General features: G+C 40.2%; 1 protein-coding gene across 1 annotated transcript; it reads right to left on the bottom strand.

Moving 5' to 3' along the window:
* Nucleotides 1–7,500: 7,500 nt before the first annotated feature.
* On the bottom strand, nucleotides 7,501–13,209 carry LOC108895879 (arg8-vasotocin receptor). Its single transcript, XM_018694830.2, has 2 exons — nucleotides 12,106–13,209; nucleotides 7,501–9,767 (listed from the first exon to the last, which is right to left on the bottom strand). Exons 1-2 carry the CDS (start codon nucleotides 13,076–13,078, stop codon nucleotides 9,484–9,486), a joined length of 1,257 nt encoding a protein of 418 aa, XP_018550346.1. The 5' UTR covers nucleotides 13,079–13,209; the 3' UTR covers nucleotides 7,501–9,483.
* Nucleotides 13,210–17,177: the final 3,968 nt, after the last annotated feature.

Genomic DNA, 17,177 nt, shown 5'->3' with positions numbered 1-17,177 from the left:
AAGAAATGTTATGTTTTGAATGCAGGGCTAAGTGCTCATTAAACAGAATGGCCCATTTCAGAATAATATATATTGATTGGATTAAGATGTATTAATGTGTAGGCATCACTTTAATGTTGCAGCTGGTAAAGGTGTGGTGAATTTTTATTACTTTATATATAAATCATTAGTTGACTGTATTTTGGCATAATAACCTCAATCTGCAAGATTAGTAACTAAAGCCTTGAAGTAAATGTATGGAGTAAAAAGTACAATATTTACCTGAGGTATAATATAAGCAAACAAAGTACAAGTAAAGGTCAATTACTTTAAAACTGTCCAGAATCACAGAAGTACAGTATTTATTAATGTAGATTTTTTTAAACTATATTTTTCTGTAAACACCTGATATATCTCTGGTACAATCAGCTTTGTTTGTGCATATATTGCATGTACCTTTTGCTGTGTTAATAAAGTTAAGAAACACATTTTCAGTGGACATCAGAACTGGGGTAAAAGGCCTATGGGTAAAGTCTGCTTCAAACTATAGTGCTGGAGTTGCACCATTTAACCACTAGAGGGCGCTGTAATCCACATCAATCCTTTATTTGTTAAACGCTTTGACCCTGTGGTGCTTGGAGGCTTGGGAAATAATAAACCACAGCCCTCTGTGTGAACTGTTTTACCATTTTTAAAAACCTTTTAGTAGAAAATAGTCCCATGTCAGTGATATCTGTGGACTCCTCACATGGTGGTGCTCTGTAATCTTTCCTCTCTGAGGTCTAATGGTAAAATTTTTATCTTCTTATATTGTTTCACTCCCAAGTGAACCCACATTACAGTATATTACTTTTTTATTAGTCTCTGGGCTATTGCTTTTGTTGTTCTGCATCTTATTTGTGCTCCTTGCTTCTGTTATTATTGCTATTAATCTTTTCTCTCAAGTTTACTGCACATCCAGGTGATTATTCAGTGAATTTTATTTAACACTTCCATCTGATAGATTGTCGAGGGTGTTGTAAAGATGACTGCAGATGACTTCAAACACCAACATGTGTCTGTGTTGTTGTTTTAAGTGTGAGAACAAGCAGCTTCCTCCTCTTTTCTCCGTTAGCAGGGGTCACAGGCCGAACACTGTCGATGTCTCTCATGTAAAAACCCATTGAGATGATTTAAATATCATTCCATGAGCAACAACACACCTGGACATCTTTCTGTTAACTTCAGCCCAGAACACTCTACGCTTCTCATATTTCATGATCCTCCCTGAGATGAATAATATTCAGAATACATTCATATACTCACATCATTCTGTCCAGGAATGTGAAGACAGCTCTCCAAGTAAAGGAAAAATACATGAGTTTTGGAACATCTGTGTGGTGTTCTTGACTTTTGACTAAGAACCCAGAAGAACAAAATTGCAACAGACAAGTGATTTCTTTGTCTCTCGATGATGTTAACGTGTTTATGTGACATCTTCACTCAGTGCTTCTCCTCCACAGCCCCAAATACTAATTCATCCACTCTCATCATGTTCCAAATGTATTCATCTGAACTGATCCTACACTAGATTCCAATTTAATAATATTTTATCTGTTCAGTGTTCAGGTTGGCTTGGTCATATTTGCAGTTAATATCACTTGGAGTAATGTTTTTTTTTTTTTTAATTACAGCTCTCAGTTACTTTTAGCTACTGTTTCATCTGTTTATTGTAAATTGTAAATGTAAATTGCTCTTAACTGTTAGAACTGTCTATTACAACTGTCACTCTAGTTGGACTGTGAAACTATTTTCATATTGTAATTTTCCATTATTTCAAATAGACCAACTCCACAAACTTAACACATGTCTTCTGGCAGCTGCAGAAAACAAGACTGTGAATCACTGAACTGCTCCTTAAAGATGGAAATCCTAAATGAAGCCGCAGGTCGATCCATTACAGCTCCCACGCAGGATGGATGCATCATTTTGGTCTGATCGGATTATGTGGGCATCTTTCCACTGGACTGTTTGTAGTTACTGTCAGATAAGGTTCAGATTGCAGCCTGTTATAAATGAGAGTCTGATTGATATTTATTGGCTTATCTGGGTCTGGATTTTCCACTGGCTGTTACATCAACTGATACATGAGGCTGACATTTTTTCTTTAATTAAAAACTGCACATGGTTCTCTCAGCCTTTAATGATTTTTGTAGACCTTTTTTTTTTTTAGACATTTTGTCATGTTATATACAGGAATTATTAATTAGTGTTGGTGGAGGAGAAGCAGATATTCTCACACATGGAAAATACCTGAACCTTGAGTAAATGTACATAAATTTCCACCTATCTGCAGTTTCATGGCCATGAAATATATGAAAAACTTAATTTTTTTATTCAAAAAAAAAAAAAAACCCAGATGTATTAATCTTGTAATCCTATGAGATGATAGATGTTGTGTTTTTTTGATCACAGTCTTGTAAAACTGATGAGCCTTGCTGTCTAGATTCAACATCAGCGTGCATGTTTATGTTTTTATTATTTCTGTATCCTGGGTTACAGTGTTTCTGTGCTCCGTGCTAAGCTCTGCGCTATTTCAGAGGCTTCACCGCCCAGGCAAGAAAAACAGTTTAATAGAAACACATGAGTACCTTTAATGTCCTGGAATGTTTTTAGATGAAACTTTTGGAAATTAAAGAAATCAAACTGAGGCAGAAAAGTATCCAGTTACAGCATCTTATCAGCGAGTCAAACGCTAAACCTCCTGCAAACAGTCGTGGAGCACTAATGTTAAATCTTTCATGTTATTCAGAAGAAGGTTCAGTGTTCAGCTGCTGTGATATAGTATGACTCCCACCCTCGTGGCACTGCATGGTTCTGATTATCCTCCTGCCAGTCATGCCTCACAAGGACCTTGTCATGTAAAGTCACAGCAACATGCAAGATGCCTCAAAACACACTCATGGGGATGTCTCCCAGATGTGAGTCTTACTCAACATCAGCTCAAACAGAACAACAGCCTCCCTGTTATCTGCTCCTGCTTTGATTCTTCTTGGCATTTTAATACCTTCAATATATGACTTTGAGTACAGAGCACCTCTCATATATCTTACTTTATGTAACTGTAAACATCCATGGGGCACGTTTTCAGACAGATTTACATCACTTACACTTGTAATTATGACTGATGTGCACAAAATTGCTTTTTTAAGGTGTGAGGAGGGCTGAGGGTGTAGAGATCACACTGATTTCTCTGTCTCAGGCCAAGTATGGTCAGCAACACTTTATAATCTGCAGAGTCATTTCATGAGAGAAAGAATTACTGATATTTAAATGTGGAAAACAAACAAAAACTATGACATATAGATCAAACATGGTTAATCTTTAATGTTAAATTAGGAACCTATTAATTATTATTTAAGTATGAAGTATTTAAGTGATTGGTCTCTTTTTAGAATGATATATTTATTGGATTATTGTTATTATAAGTGCATGCATGTGAGATACATGTTGTAGTGTGAAAACATCAGTATTTCCCTCTCATAATGTAGCAGAGTAGAAAATGAAGTACCACAAAATGGAAGTACACAAGTAAAGTACATTTTCCTTTAAAGAATGTGATTCTTTATTTATCTGACAGCAGCTGTAGACTCACAGATGTACATTGAATGTTCTATAAATTCCTGTTATTTTCAACCTATTTTGTTTTGTCCTATGGGCCTGAGGTCGGCGATAAGGAAAACATTTCCTGAATGGCCAAACACACAGCATGTAAACACTGGAAGCGCTCCATCTGCACATATGTGACATTTGGAGGGTGTTTGTCGTATGGATCTGTGCTTTCACAATAAAATCTACCTGCAGAGCCGAGGGTGCTGAGGAGCTTTTGTTTTCTGTCCCATCTGTCGTCTCATAAAAAAACCTGTTAACAGATGTGGAAACATAAAGACAATGAGTCACGGAACAAGGGATTAGACTTTGGTTCAGATCCAGGAACAGTTTTAGAGGATTTTTTTTAGCACAAAGTGTTTTTGCAAATTTGGATTCAGATGCAAATAAAAATTTTACTGGTCTATCATCTCTTAGCAATTTCTAAGTATCCAGGTCCTGAATATGAGTTTGACAGACTATTTCTCATATCTATATTCACGCCACTCCTTGGTCAACTCCAGCAGGAGAATGAACTAAAATAGTTCATCATGCAAATATGTTGATACTGAACATTTCAGTAAAAATTCACAGATAGTGTATTTTTGTTTTTCACAAAAGTATCTGATCTCACAGCACAATATCATACTTGTAATTAAATAACTGTTTTATGGTTCTGTTTAGACTCAAATTTAAAACCTGTTTGCTGTTGCAGTTTAGTTGCATGGAAACATCATTTCGAGGTGTGTTTACTTGATTCAGCGTCTGTAGGTGGGAGAATGGATGTATTTAATAGGGAGGGTAGTCCACTGAGGCTGGATATATGCTGGATTTACTGTGTGTGCTACACCATTGCTAAAACTCAGTTGTGTTGGGTTTATAAGCAGTTACTGACGTCCAGAGGAATTACCTTGAGAATACTGCTCATTTTACTTAGAGATTAAGAACAAAATAACAGAAAGTTGACAACTTGTGCTCTGGGAACTGTATTTGTTTTATATATATTATAATAGAGATAACTATATTATTGTTTTCTTTATTCCTGGGGGTTCCTGTTACTTGAGCTCTCTATTACAGGAAGAAGAAAAAATGTACAGGCCTGAGAGGAAGCATGAGAAGGTTACTCAGGGTCTCCAGAGATGGACAGACAAGCTGAATGTAAATGAGGGGAAAGGAGTTGGGGTGATATATAGGAAGATAGAGGCCACTTAAATCTTTGGCACAGGATGGGACCCCACCCAAGGTCCTCAATGATGAAAGCTGCCTCGTTTTTAAGACGCTGGCCTTGCTTTTGCCACATTCATCTACACTTCCTGTCCTTAACAATACACTTCCTCCTCCCAATTTCCTGCATTCAGCTCTTTGATATAATGTATCCCTGTGGACAACGTGATTGATTCTATTGTACAGCAGGAGGCTTCATTCATTCACAGTAGTTAGGATTTAAAGCACTTCAGTAAGTACAAACTGATTGCTGATACCACATTATATTTTATTTGGTCTTGGACCTCTTTACATTCTTAAGTGTGAGTCAATACTAATAATACTGTAGGTATCTTCATAAGAGTTTAGTGTTTAGCATGGTTACTCAGCTTCTTTCTTAACCTTTTTAAAAGCTTTTGCCAATGACTGGTGTCTATTTAAACCGTGTTTTTGGACTGAGGGCTTGTTGGCTGGAGAGGATGGATGAATGAGATCCAAACAACCAGTCACTCTCACACATCTTTTTTTTTTTTTTTTTTTTTGGCTAGTGGAGGAAGTCAGAGTAAATCTACACAGGCACAGGGAGAACATACACATAAAAGTAAAGGCCCTGGTAAACATGGGGTCGAACCCAGAATCTTCTTGCTATGAACAGTGCTAACCACAACAGAGTTAGAAGAAACATGGCTGAGCCCATGTTTTAGTCTGTATTAATTTACACTTTAGGCTCCATGAAAAATATGCCGAATTAGCTATTAGCAGTTCTTGTTTGCAGTGGATCCTTGATGTACAGAATACTGTGATACTGAAGAAAACCTTAAAATGTGATGATTCTCAGGAAAGTTCTGAAGCGTCTTTTTTTCCTATGATTTCTAAACGGATTTAAGAGCATTTTCGCGATACCCGTGGTACCCAAAGTCCCCAAAAGGTATTTAATACTTACATCAAATACAAAATCCAAATCTTCAGTTTGAAAAATGGAAAATTATGCTTTTTATTTACGTATTTGTCGATAGTTTGCGGGCACCCAGCAGAGACTCCAGGAATTAACTGGTCCCAGCCAGGTAATACTCATACAACTAAGATTCGTAGTTTTCACAGTGATGTGTGTTAAATAGTGGCGTTTAGTGGGGCTGATGGGTGGATTTTGTACGTTTGAATGAGCCAGCTTAGCTGTTTAACCCCATTTTCAAGTCTTAAACCTAAACTAAGCTAGCTTCATATATTCCAAAATGTCTAGCTTTTCCTTTAACATGTTGACCTGCTGACGTTATCTTCCCACACATATGAATGATCACCACGAGCTGTCCAATTCAGTCTGATTTACATACTGTTTTGGAGTTTAATTCATCACAATACGTCATATTTAAGATAATCATTCAGTACGTTTTGTATGCAAAATCCTAACTTAATGTGACTAACTACAGTTGCCAGATGAATGCATGAAAAGTAAATATTTCCTCTGAAATGAAGTGGAGAAGAAGTAAGTGGCATTAAATAGAAATACTCAAGTAAAGTACCTAAAATTATACCTAAATACAACAATGAGTGAATTTACTTTCATATTTTTCCACCACTGAGAGTGTGGTAACTCTGTAAGTTTCCATCTTCTGAGCCAGGTCGTGTTTGGAGGTCAAGGCAGCAGGGGTCTCTGGGTTGAATTATGTTAGTAAAGATAAACATGCATGTGTTTCTCTGCTCCCTCAGCTGTTTCATGTCAACTCTTAAATGACCTGAGTCAGCCTGGATTTCCCCCGAGGTCCATGTCCTGTATGATCTACTGTGAGTCAAAGTATGCTCTCTCTGTGTGTGTGTGTGTGTGTGTGTGTTTTTATTATTATTTATTTACATTCACACCAATGAAATGAGAAAAGTATTTGTTCAGAGGTCCCTGTCTTTTCTGAATGTTACTCAGCTCAGACATTATATATACTAGGTTAAACCACGGCCAAATAGTTAATTCAGGACTAGCCTAGGCCAAAAAATATCAGTAAATATTTTCCTAAACTAGACTTAAAACACTAGTGACTTCAGGACCAGATATGGTCCTGCAGTGAGAAGGCTGAACAAGGCCACGGGGAACCTGTTGAACTTAAGATTTGTGGCTGGAAGTCACTTTCAAACTAATCAAGTCATCTCAAAGAGGAAATTATAGCTCCTTTTATCACCACCTCTCAGGTTCACCGCAGGGCTCAATTCAGCCTCCAGCACTGTTTTTCTGCAAAGAACTCAAATCAAAAACCAAGTGTGTTACATAATGGCTCCCACTGTCGATTGCTGTGGCCTTTAGAACATCAAGAACATTGAAATTCCTGCAGCCAACAACCTCTCTGCTACTCTCTGTGCTCTGCCCTACACTTTAGTGTCTGATTGCAGCTCTGACAGCTTTTTATTTCCTTTTTTCATCTCAAACAAATCAAGGCCAGACGGTTGAGAGTCGTCAGCTCCTTGGTCGGAGATGAGAAAGAGGAATCATAGACCTACAGTACATCCTGCACCCTGCGCTGCTGTTCTGCATCCAGACGAAGGGCATTTTTTTTAACTAAAGACTCCTGTTTTCAGTAAGTAAAAAGGGGAAATCCTGTGAATGAGTGGTGAAGGGGAATTTAAAAAGTGTAGAGAGCACACCTGATACATGACATGTTTCTATATATGCAAACAGAGAGGAGCAGAAAACAATCAGACATCATATGAGGATACAAGGAATGACATTTATCTTTCTTAACAACATGTGCAATATATATATGTATATATTAGAATAATATACAGATGACAAAATACATTACATTAATGAAACATCTTTACAACAACAACACATCTGAGAATGAAGCTGAGCTGTTATAGACCCCTGTTATAGATTCACAGGGTTAATACTGTTTTTAATTAAACAAAGTGCAGTTTTAATTATCATTAACATAGTGTATATTGAACATATTTGTTCTCTTTATCAGTCTCTGCCATTTAAAAGCCAAAGTGACTGATGGTGAATGATGATTTTTTTTCTCTATTTATTCATTTATTTACATGAAACAATTAATCAATGACTGTGAAAATAAGTGGCAGATTTATTGATAACAAAAATAATACAAAAACATTTGTAGCCCCAGTACCTTTCAGGAGTGGAGAGTAATACATTTATGTGCATGTGTGTGTGTGTGTGTGTGTGTGGTGTGAGAAATACTGCAAATGAGCTTGACATATGTTACTGAGACCCTGGCCAGCCAGACCAAAAAGAACTACATACTGTATGTGTGAGGTGATTTTAAAGCAACACAACATGTAACTTGTTGCAGCAGCGCCCCCTGCAGCCAGGAGTGGTAATTAATCCTGTTGGAGTCTGAGTGGAGTTCAGGTACAGAAAACAAAGCTTATCAATCTGTTGACTGAAGCTCCTAACTGTGTATTCCCACTCTCTGAACTGAAACATGACCGAACGGTGTATATTACGCATGATCCCCGGCTCCTGGAGCAGGAAGTGATGTCTCTGTAACAAACACACCAAACTCTGTGTATAATTCTTGATATTTTCAGAGTTTCCTGGCTGGATATCAGAGATGAAAGCTGGTTTTTAATGACTTCAGAGTCTTTTTAACTGATCTACAGTTCAGCATTACTCTTGAACTTTCTGGACCTGATTCCAGCAGTTTAAGCTGCTGACTGTCACTCAGTTAGAGGGAGATCACACCTGCTCACCACAGTTACACAGAGCAGGAGCAGGTGTTCAGAGAGCAGAGTGGGAATGACAGAGGCTCCATTCTCATGATTCTGAAGCTGTTATTTCAAGGTAAAATAGTTACATAATGTTGCTTTAAAGATTTATGTTTTTAGCATGAACAGATGGAAGGATGTACACATTGTTAGTTTTGGTCTTTTCATGGGAATCGCAGATTAACACCAGTATTATCCTTTAAATCTCTTAAACAATAAGCTTGTAAACTCACCTCAGGCATTTAAAAATCATACCAAATCTCCAGGAAAATATACAGAATTGTGCATTAAATGTGAAGCATGTTCAGCCACGTGCATACTTACTGCAGTTTATACACCAATATAAGATTTGGTTTGCATTCAAACCAAATATGGCAGTTTATTCTCAGTGTAAAGAGTTTATTTACTCCTATAGTTCCGGTTTGGAGAGCACCTCCATTCAAACAGCTGATGGTCTATTTCCTCCTCTAGTAGAGGTCATTAGGAGTCAGACTGTAATCTCAATATCTACAGGAAACAACCCCTTAAAAACATGTATGTTGACATATGACAGCCAGCAGTTTCCTCATGCGCCACATAATGAATCTCAGCGTGGACAGATGCTCGTATACAGCCACATTTCATACGTTTGACACTTAATCACAGCAAAGGGCACAGACAAGACCAATCATGCAAACAGCTGAAGTTAAAGTGACTGGATTTGGTTTTAAACCCCAAAAGCTTCAACCTGGCAGACTGAAAGGAGTTAGTAAAACTCTTTTTCAAACCAATGTCGAGTACGTTCACTGAGTAAACTTCTCCACTCTGGATCAAGACCAAAGAGAACAAACTGTAGGTGTGACCACACCCTCAGATGAGATCATACCTCCTCTCACTGCTGCAAACCAGCAGATTAAACCAGTTCATGTTTTCTGCGTTGCCTTAGCTCAGCAGACACACACATATCGTAGATGGTGTCTCCGGTCGTCAGGACGCAGACGGGATCTGCGAGCAGTTTTTAGGGACGGGATTGAGGTCTCTGAACGGCTCTGAGAGGCGTGGACCCTGCAGGCGGGACAGCAGCGTGGTCCGGCGGATGCTGCTGTCCGAGTCCTGGTGGCTGAACTTGTTCCTCAGCCGGCGGCAGCACGGCAGGCTGCCGGCGAAGTCTGAGAGGAGGTGACCGCTGAAGATCATGTAAATCCAGGGGTTGCAGCAGCTGTTGAGGCTGGCGAGCAGGGCGGAGAGAGTCACGGCGGTGTTCTCAGAGTCTGCGGGGGTAAAACAGAACCATGAGGCAACAGAGATTTATGAGGCACGCTCAGAGATGTCAACAACTAATCTGAAGTGTTTACTCTTTCTCTTGGGGGAGTTGTACTGTAGCTCTGAGTCACTGACCATGTTAACTGCTAAATGTTTATTCTCAGCCCCAGTTTGAGCCTCTCGTGTAATCAGTGGAGTCACTTGGACTCCAGCTTGTTTTATTCTCTTTCTTACAAATGCTGCTGACAGAGAACCAGACCCACAGTCCTCTGTGACTGATGGGGGGTAAATAAATTGATGACAGGATATTGAATTTTAATTAGACTAAATGGTTATTTAACAGTTTGTGAGACCCTGCAAACTCAAGATTTTGTTGCCTCTGAGAGCGCTCAGGTGGGGGGTAAATGGCAAGGAACATTTATTGTCATTTACAGCCTATGGGAACAATGACAACAACAGTGATTTTGTTCCTCACATGCAACACGTTTGTAAAACTCATTTACTGGCAATGAGAAAAGAACTTACCCACGTTTAAAAAAACAGCATGTATCTGCTAATTTCGGTGTAAAAGGGTATGATAGAATCAATATTTCAGCCTCGTACCATGCCCTTACAACCAAACACAAAAAAACTCTTCCACATTCAGGCCAGCAAATAATTGGATTGGTTCACCTTAAACTCCCCAATCTGAACAGTGAACAGTTACAAAGTCCCACTTGCCTGGAAATAACACCTTTAAAAAAATCTTTCATTCTCCCTGTGAACTTCAGATGTTCTTGTTAGTTGTAGTTTTAACTGTTTTAACCCCTGTGACCCACCCTGAGGAGCTGGTGAAATTTTCACTTCAGTGCTCACAGAAATGAATGTTTTTGACAAATACTTTTCGGTTTTTGGATTTAAGCTGCTGGCGCTGTCCGGTTTTGACTGTTTTTCAATGTGAAACAGGGACAAGAACTTAGTGTTCCTTTGGAAATGTCAGGCTCAAAAAGCTCTGACAGGAGCATTTGGACTCTCGTGTGTCAGTAAAACTCTCTCTGAAAGCCATAATGAAATTCTTCAGGTGGGTGAGCAGCTCCTTCAGGCTGAACGAGGTGGGACTTTACTCTGACTTTGAGGCTAGAAAGGAAAAATTCATATCCTCACCTCCATCATCTGAAAGTCACACCACACCGACTGCACATGTCTGAGTGTTAAACCTGCCTTCTTGATTTATTCTGTGGACAGTTTGCAAAGTTTCCAGCTGAAATATTTTCCACTTTTTCAGAGTTTTTACACAAAACAGAAATTGCTCCAAAGATAAATTGGCAGTGCAGATATTTGGCATTAAATTAAAAATCAAACATGGACAGTCAGTGTAGTGACATATTCATGAAGTATTTCCACTTTTTTGAGATGGTCCACATTTAATAACCCCTAATAGTTTGAAGAAGTGGAAATATTTTAGTTGGAAACTCACATACCTACAAAACTAACAACATCCTCATCAGCCTCAACTCTACAAATTATATCAAAGTATATGTTAACTGCAGCATACCCACAGTTAAATGTAAGACTTTTTAAAATACTAAATATGCCGTTTAATACCTGTGGTCACATCATATTAGGTAATGTAACACGTTTATATCACATTTTTGTCAGAACATCCCAGCTTTTTATAACAGTACCCCATAATAATATGATTAAATAATCATTCAACACAAGTTGGATGAGCAGCAGAAAATGCAAGGATGAATGAGAGATGGATTAGCAAGTTAAGCTCCATATTACTTTATGTAAAAGTTGGCAGTCAGGAACAATAAACATGGATGAAATGTAGGACTTTTTAATGTCACCTAATGTTGCCTTTTTGTTTTGATGATATCTGTTCTATTAAGACTTTTCAAGAGCTGCAGATACTCTGTGTCACTGGGTTGCTCAAAGCCTGATCCTGGTAGGAATGAAAAGTCAGAGGCTGCAGGGTTTATCCTCTGGGGACCATGAATGTTTGTACAAAATTACGTGGTGATCTGTCTGATGGTTGTAGAGACATTTCAGTCTGGACCAACCAACATTCAGTCTGGCTAAAAATAATGATGCACAACACAAACATGGAGAATATTCCTCCTGATTGGAGTTAAATCAAAGGCTGACCAGTTTTTAAAGGTGTGTTTATGTGCTCGGGTGTGGATAAAATAAAAATATAATCCTCCACACCTTCCTCTGAGGAGAATAGAAACACATTTTAGACTTGTAATCTTTCTTTTTAAATACTGGATGATTATTCCTCACTAGACCTTTGGCATTAACTCAAATGAAACAACGTGAGAAGCTCGGGCTCAGGTTCAGCAGACAGAGCAGGGAACTCACCGTCCCAGGAGAAGGTCTCGTCCCACACTGACCACATCTGCACGATGAAGAAAGGCGCCCAGCACACCACGTATGCCACCACGATCACGAAAGTCATCTTCACCGTGCGTAATTTGGCGCGAGAGATGGTGCTGACGCTGCTGACCGAGTTCCTGCCCAGGATCCCGTTCTTGGTGGCCTCTGCCACCGCGCCCGCGCTCTTCCTCCGGGTCTTGTATTTGAGGTTCATCCAGATTGTGCGGCAGATGAATCCGTAGCAGAGCACGAGCACGACCACAGGCACGAGGAAGATCCCTGCAGTGAACCAGGTGATGTACGCGCGCAGCCCCCACGGTTCCATAAAGTGTCCCCAGCAGTCGTAGACGGCCGAGCCCGGGTGCACCTCGCTCAGGGAGAAGATGAAGTACTGCGGGGTGCTGAGGACCAGGCTGCACGCCCAGGTGGAGCCGATCATGATGTACGCGCGCTGCGTTGGCTGCTGGATCGTCTGCAGCGGGTGGCAGATGGCGATGTAGCGGTCCAGGGTCATCATCACCATCATGTAGGTGGAGGCGAACATGCCCAGCACCTGCAGGTGCTTCACGATGCGGCACAGAAAGTCCGGCCCGTAGAAGCGGAAGGTGATCTCCCAGCAGAGCTGCGGCAGCACCTGGAAGAAGGCCACCACCAGGTCCGCCAGGCTCAGGTGCTTCATGAACAGGTGCATGCGCGACGGTTTCCGCCGGGTCCTGTACATGGCCAGCAGCACGCTCAGGTTCCCCACAACGGCCGCGAGAAACGCGAGGCTCAGGACGGTGATCTCGATCTTGGCCACCTCTTCGTTCCGTCCGAACGGGTCGGTGGCGTTTTTCTCCCCGCTGATGTTCCCGGCAGCCACTGCTCCGGCGCCGGTCTCCAGTCGCTGCGTTACGTTGATTCCTTCGGTGCAATTTCTGCCCGTGAAGTTGCAGGAGCTCTCCGAGGTGAAGAGCATGGTGGCCGCTTCTCCTTAGGGCGCACAGAGGTGGCTGCCCGCTTGTGCGTAAACAGTCACCACCACCGGAGACTGAGGCTGTCAAACTCCTCGATTACTCCAACATGCGCGGGATGATCACGAGGAGGGTGGATGCACGAGGAGTAGAGTGACAACAAACAAACAAACAAAAGAAAATCCAATCAGTTCTCCACCGGTGGCGCACAGCAACACCTGGTTTGAATCCGAGCTACGCTGCTGCAGATTCAGCCTCTTTTAAAGGCTCCTGCCCCTGTTACTAGACCAGAGACCAGCCCTCCACCCCCCCACCAACACACTCTCAATACACACATACATCCAGCCCAACCCTGCACACACACACACACACACATTTCCTCCTCCCTCCATCCACTAAACAACACACCAGATATAGTGGAGCCTGCTGGAAGGAATCTCTGCTGAATCTCCTGAATGTGTGGACAGAGAAAAAGTCTAAATACATCAACTTTAACTTTTGGTTTGATTTTCTGAGGATGATTTTTACCCAGAATTAAAATTAAAATATAAGTGATGTAATGCCAAATGGAAAAAGGTTTTTAAAAAGGAGGCAGGAGAGATTATTTAAGAATAAACTTATTTTTTTAATTAATATTTTCCTGTATGATTTCATTTTCAAGCTTTTGCATTTAAGATTCTTTATTTTTCATTTTCAGGATTTTACATTTTGCAGTCTCACAGTCATTTTAACATCTCATTTCTTTTTTTCTTTTCTTTTTTTGCTGGGTTTTCTTTTGCATTATTACTCAAAATATAATAATAGTTTACTTCTCATCTTTTCTTTTAATTTTCATTCTGGGTAAAATAATTCTCCATAAAAGATGAAGGAACAGTAGCAAGAAATCTGTTTGGTTTGATGCAACTTGTTTTTGTCATCACTCAATCAGTTATTTTGTTATTAATTGATTAATCAATTAATCCCATGCAAATCCCCTGAAGACCAAAACTAACAATATGTACATCCTTCCATTGGTTCCTACTGAAAACACAAATCTTCAAAGCAACATTATTTAACTTTTTTACCTTAAAGTAACAACTTCAGAATCACTGTGACGGTTCGCTGACTTGTAACGGGGAGAATGGAGCCTCTGTCATTCCCACTCTGCTCCCTGAACACCTGTTCTTGTTCTGTGTAACTGTGGTGAGCAGGTATGATCTCCCTCTAACTGAGTGACAGTCAGCAGCTTAAACTGCTGGAATCAGGTCCAGCAAGTTCAAGAGTAATGCTGAACTGTAGATCAGTTAAAAAGACTCTGAAGTCATTAAAAACCAGCGCTCATCTCTGATATCCAGCCAGGAAACTTTGAAAATATCAAGAATTATAGTTTGATGTGTCTGTAACAGTGACATTACTTCCTGCTCCAGATGCTGGGGATCATGGGTAATATGCACCATTAAACCACATTTCAGTTCAGAGTTCATTATTTATCTATTTTCAGCTGATTGATTTATTACTTAATACCTGGACAAAACATCTAATTAGCATCTGATTAAGGCCCCTCCCCCACCTGAGTATTGATTTAACCTTCCATTCATTCTGACCGTGACATGCCGTCTGTGTGTGTGGAGGTCTGAGCGAGTCTGAGCAGCCCTAATGTGTTTATGCGGCGATAACCCGATGACCTCAGACGTGGCACATGTTTTCTCAGCACTGAATGAGGAAACAAACTGCCGCCTCGCTCAGACAGACGTGGAAAACTCCCGTGGGTAGATACATTCGTCAAACATTCCTATCTTTTGTCCTTCGCCTCAGTGAATTCCTCAAAGTTCAAATGTCACAACAAATCAGTGACTTAATTTTACATGAGTAACAGAGAAAAAACAATTTTAAATGATCTACTGTTGTTGTGTTTGTGTGATCTGATTCTAAATTAAAGAGCTTAACTCAAAGAAAGAGTCACAAAGACTGTTCACTTAGGCTGGATTTATTTCTCTGTAGAGGTGGAGGTGATTTTAATATCATCTGCACTGGTCAGTGATTTAATCCTGTCCACAAGTACATACCGTATGTTGAATTTTCCATCTATGCCCCAGTGATAGTCTGATCCAGCTTTGAGCTGAGACTCTGAGATGTAGCTCGATATATGATTCAAATTCTCACCCCCAAATTCTCTGCCCCCAGTGTTGCCAGGTTGAGCTACTTTTCTTTGGGCAGGTACGAGTTGACAGGTGCATGCAGGGGCAAACAACAGGAAGTTAGTTACTGTAGTTTGGCTTCTTATCAATGCAATGGCTGCAGCAGCAGAGAGCTTCATGTACATGTTTTCCATCAGTGAATGAGAACAGTGTTTGTCGCTGCTTCGCGAGACCCCGTGTCCTCCTTCTCTGTGGCACAACTTCATCCTTTGGCACCGGAGCAAAGCAAACCATAACTTGTTGCATGTGCTTCCTTACAAGGCCACAGCTTAAGTATCTTAATGAGCAATCTATATGCAAGGGGCGCAAGTGCAGAGAGGGATTTTGAAGTCACGGAGGCCGACTGTGTTTTTCATGTCAAGTCGTCGTGCAGAGGCAGAGCCAGCTGCTGATGCAGACCATTACATAATATTGTGGTTAAACAATGGTGGGTAATGGTCAGGGCTGTCAGGAGTTATGGATTTATTACTCTGTGATTATGAAACTTGTCTGACTCACATCATAATGATACATAACCCAGGCTGGTGTACACACTGATAAGGGCTCAGATACTGGCACACATGGGAAAGGGCACATGTTCAAAACAGGCATTTAATCACAGTCGCACTTTCGTTTTCTGTTTTTTAAACAGTTATGTCACCAGGGTTAAAGAATACATGCTTTTCCGCTTTGTTTGGTTTTATACAGACATAAAACACACACAACACACGATGCTTGGAGGACTATTTGGAACTTTTCCGAGTTAATACTAATTCTTATTATAAGAAAGCTTTTCTCATAATTATAACCTTTTATCTTATTATCAATAATATCATATAATAATCTGATTTCGTAATTATACCTACTAATAGGACAGGAAGTGAACCACAGCAGAACCTGCCTACGAATCACCCTATATTTAATTTTTCTTCAGAGTCCGCAGTGTTTGTTTGTACATCTAATGTCACATAGCAAAACAGAACCACTAATAGCAAATTCAGCATACTTAAATTTCTGAGATATATTAAAAAATATAGACAAAACAGTTTACTTCTGTTTACACAAATGAAGACTTTGCACGTCAACTTAATGTTTAATTATACTGATATTTAAGCTGATATTCATTACAGGAATATAAGCAAACATTAACTTGGTTCTGGGTGAACGTGGACTGTATCTGAATTATTGCAGCAAATCAACATTTTCCTGGCCCCCACTTTAATCACTTCACACCATTTTGCTGCAGCTGAATCATGTGTTCACTGATGCCTACGGGTGATGAGTGTCTCCATCATCATTAGGTGGGTGAGTTTTTGTTCCCAAATAGATTATGTGGGTTTTCCTGAGCCAGAGGTACCAGCATCTGTTCCAGGTGGATCATTGGTATTGATCTACTGCACTATCAGGACTCACAGATGTGGCCATTTCCTGCAGTGAGACTGTAAATAAATTCCCCTTTATTGCCCCTCTGAGGTTGGCTCTTACTATTAACTAAACATTATCCCAATCAGTCTGCTGGGCTTCTCTGTTTTCTCCTTGGGTCCAGTTTGGACAGTTCAATGCTGCAGTAATTTAACACTGAATCAACAGCAGTCCTTGGGGCAAAATTAGGAGCCAGAGAGGCAGAGAAAGAGGAAATACAGCAGTGAGAGTGAGAACTGAAATGAACAGAGATGCCTCTGATGGACTCACACATCCACCCTCTACAGAAGTTAAACTAGGTCTGGCAAAATCCAACCAAACAATTCTTTTCTACTGATACTTTTGTGACCTGGATATGAATTGGGGCTCGCTAGATTTATTCATGTACCTGAGTCAGACAGTGGACTAAATGTTGGAAGATATGTATATGGACACGGACTGAGTCTTCTGTCTGTACTCTGGGTTAAGTTTTCTGTATTTGTGCATGTTTTCTGAAAGCTTAGGGATGGCCGAAACAGTGCAGTTC

This window comes from Lates calcarifer, linkage group LG18 (genome assembly GCF_001640805.2).
Source record: "Lates calcarifer isolate ASB-BC8 linkage group LG18, TLL_Latcal_v3, whole genome shotgun sequence".
NCBI lineage: Eukaryota > Metazoa > Chordata > Actinopteri > Centropomidae > Lates > Lates calcarifer.
This window is presented reverse-complemented; position numbering and strand designations above follow the sequence as displayed.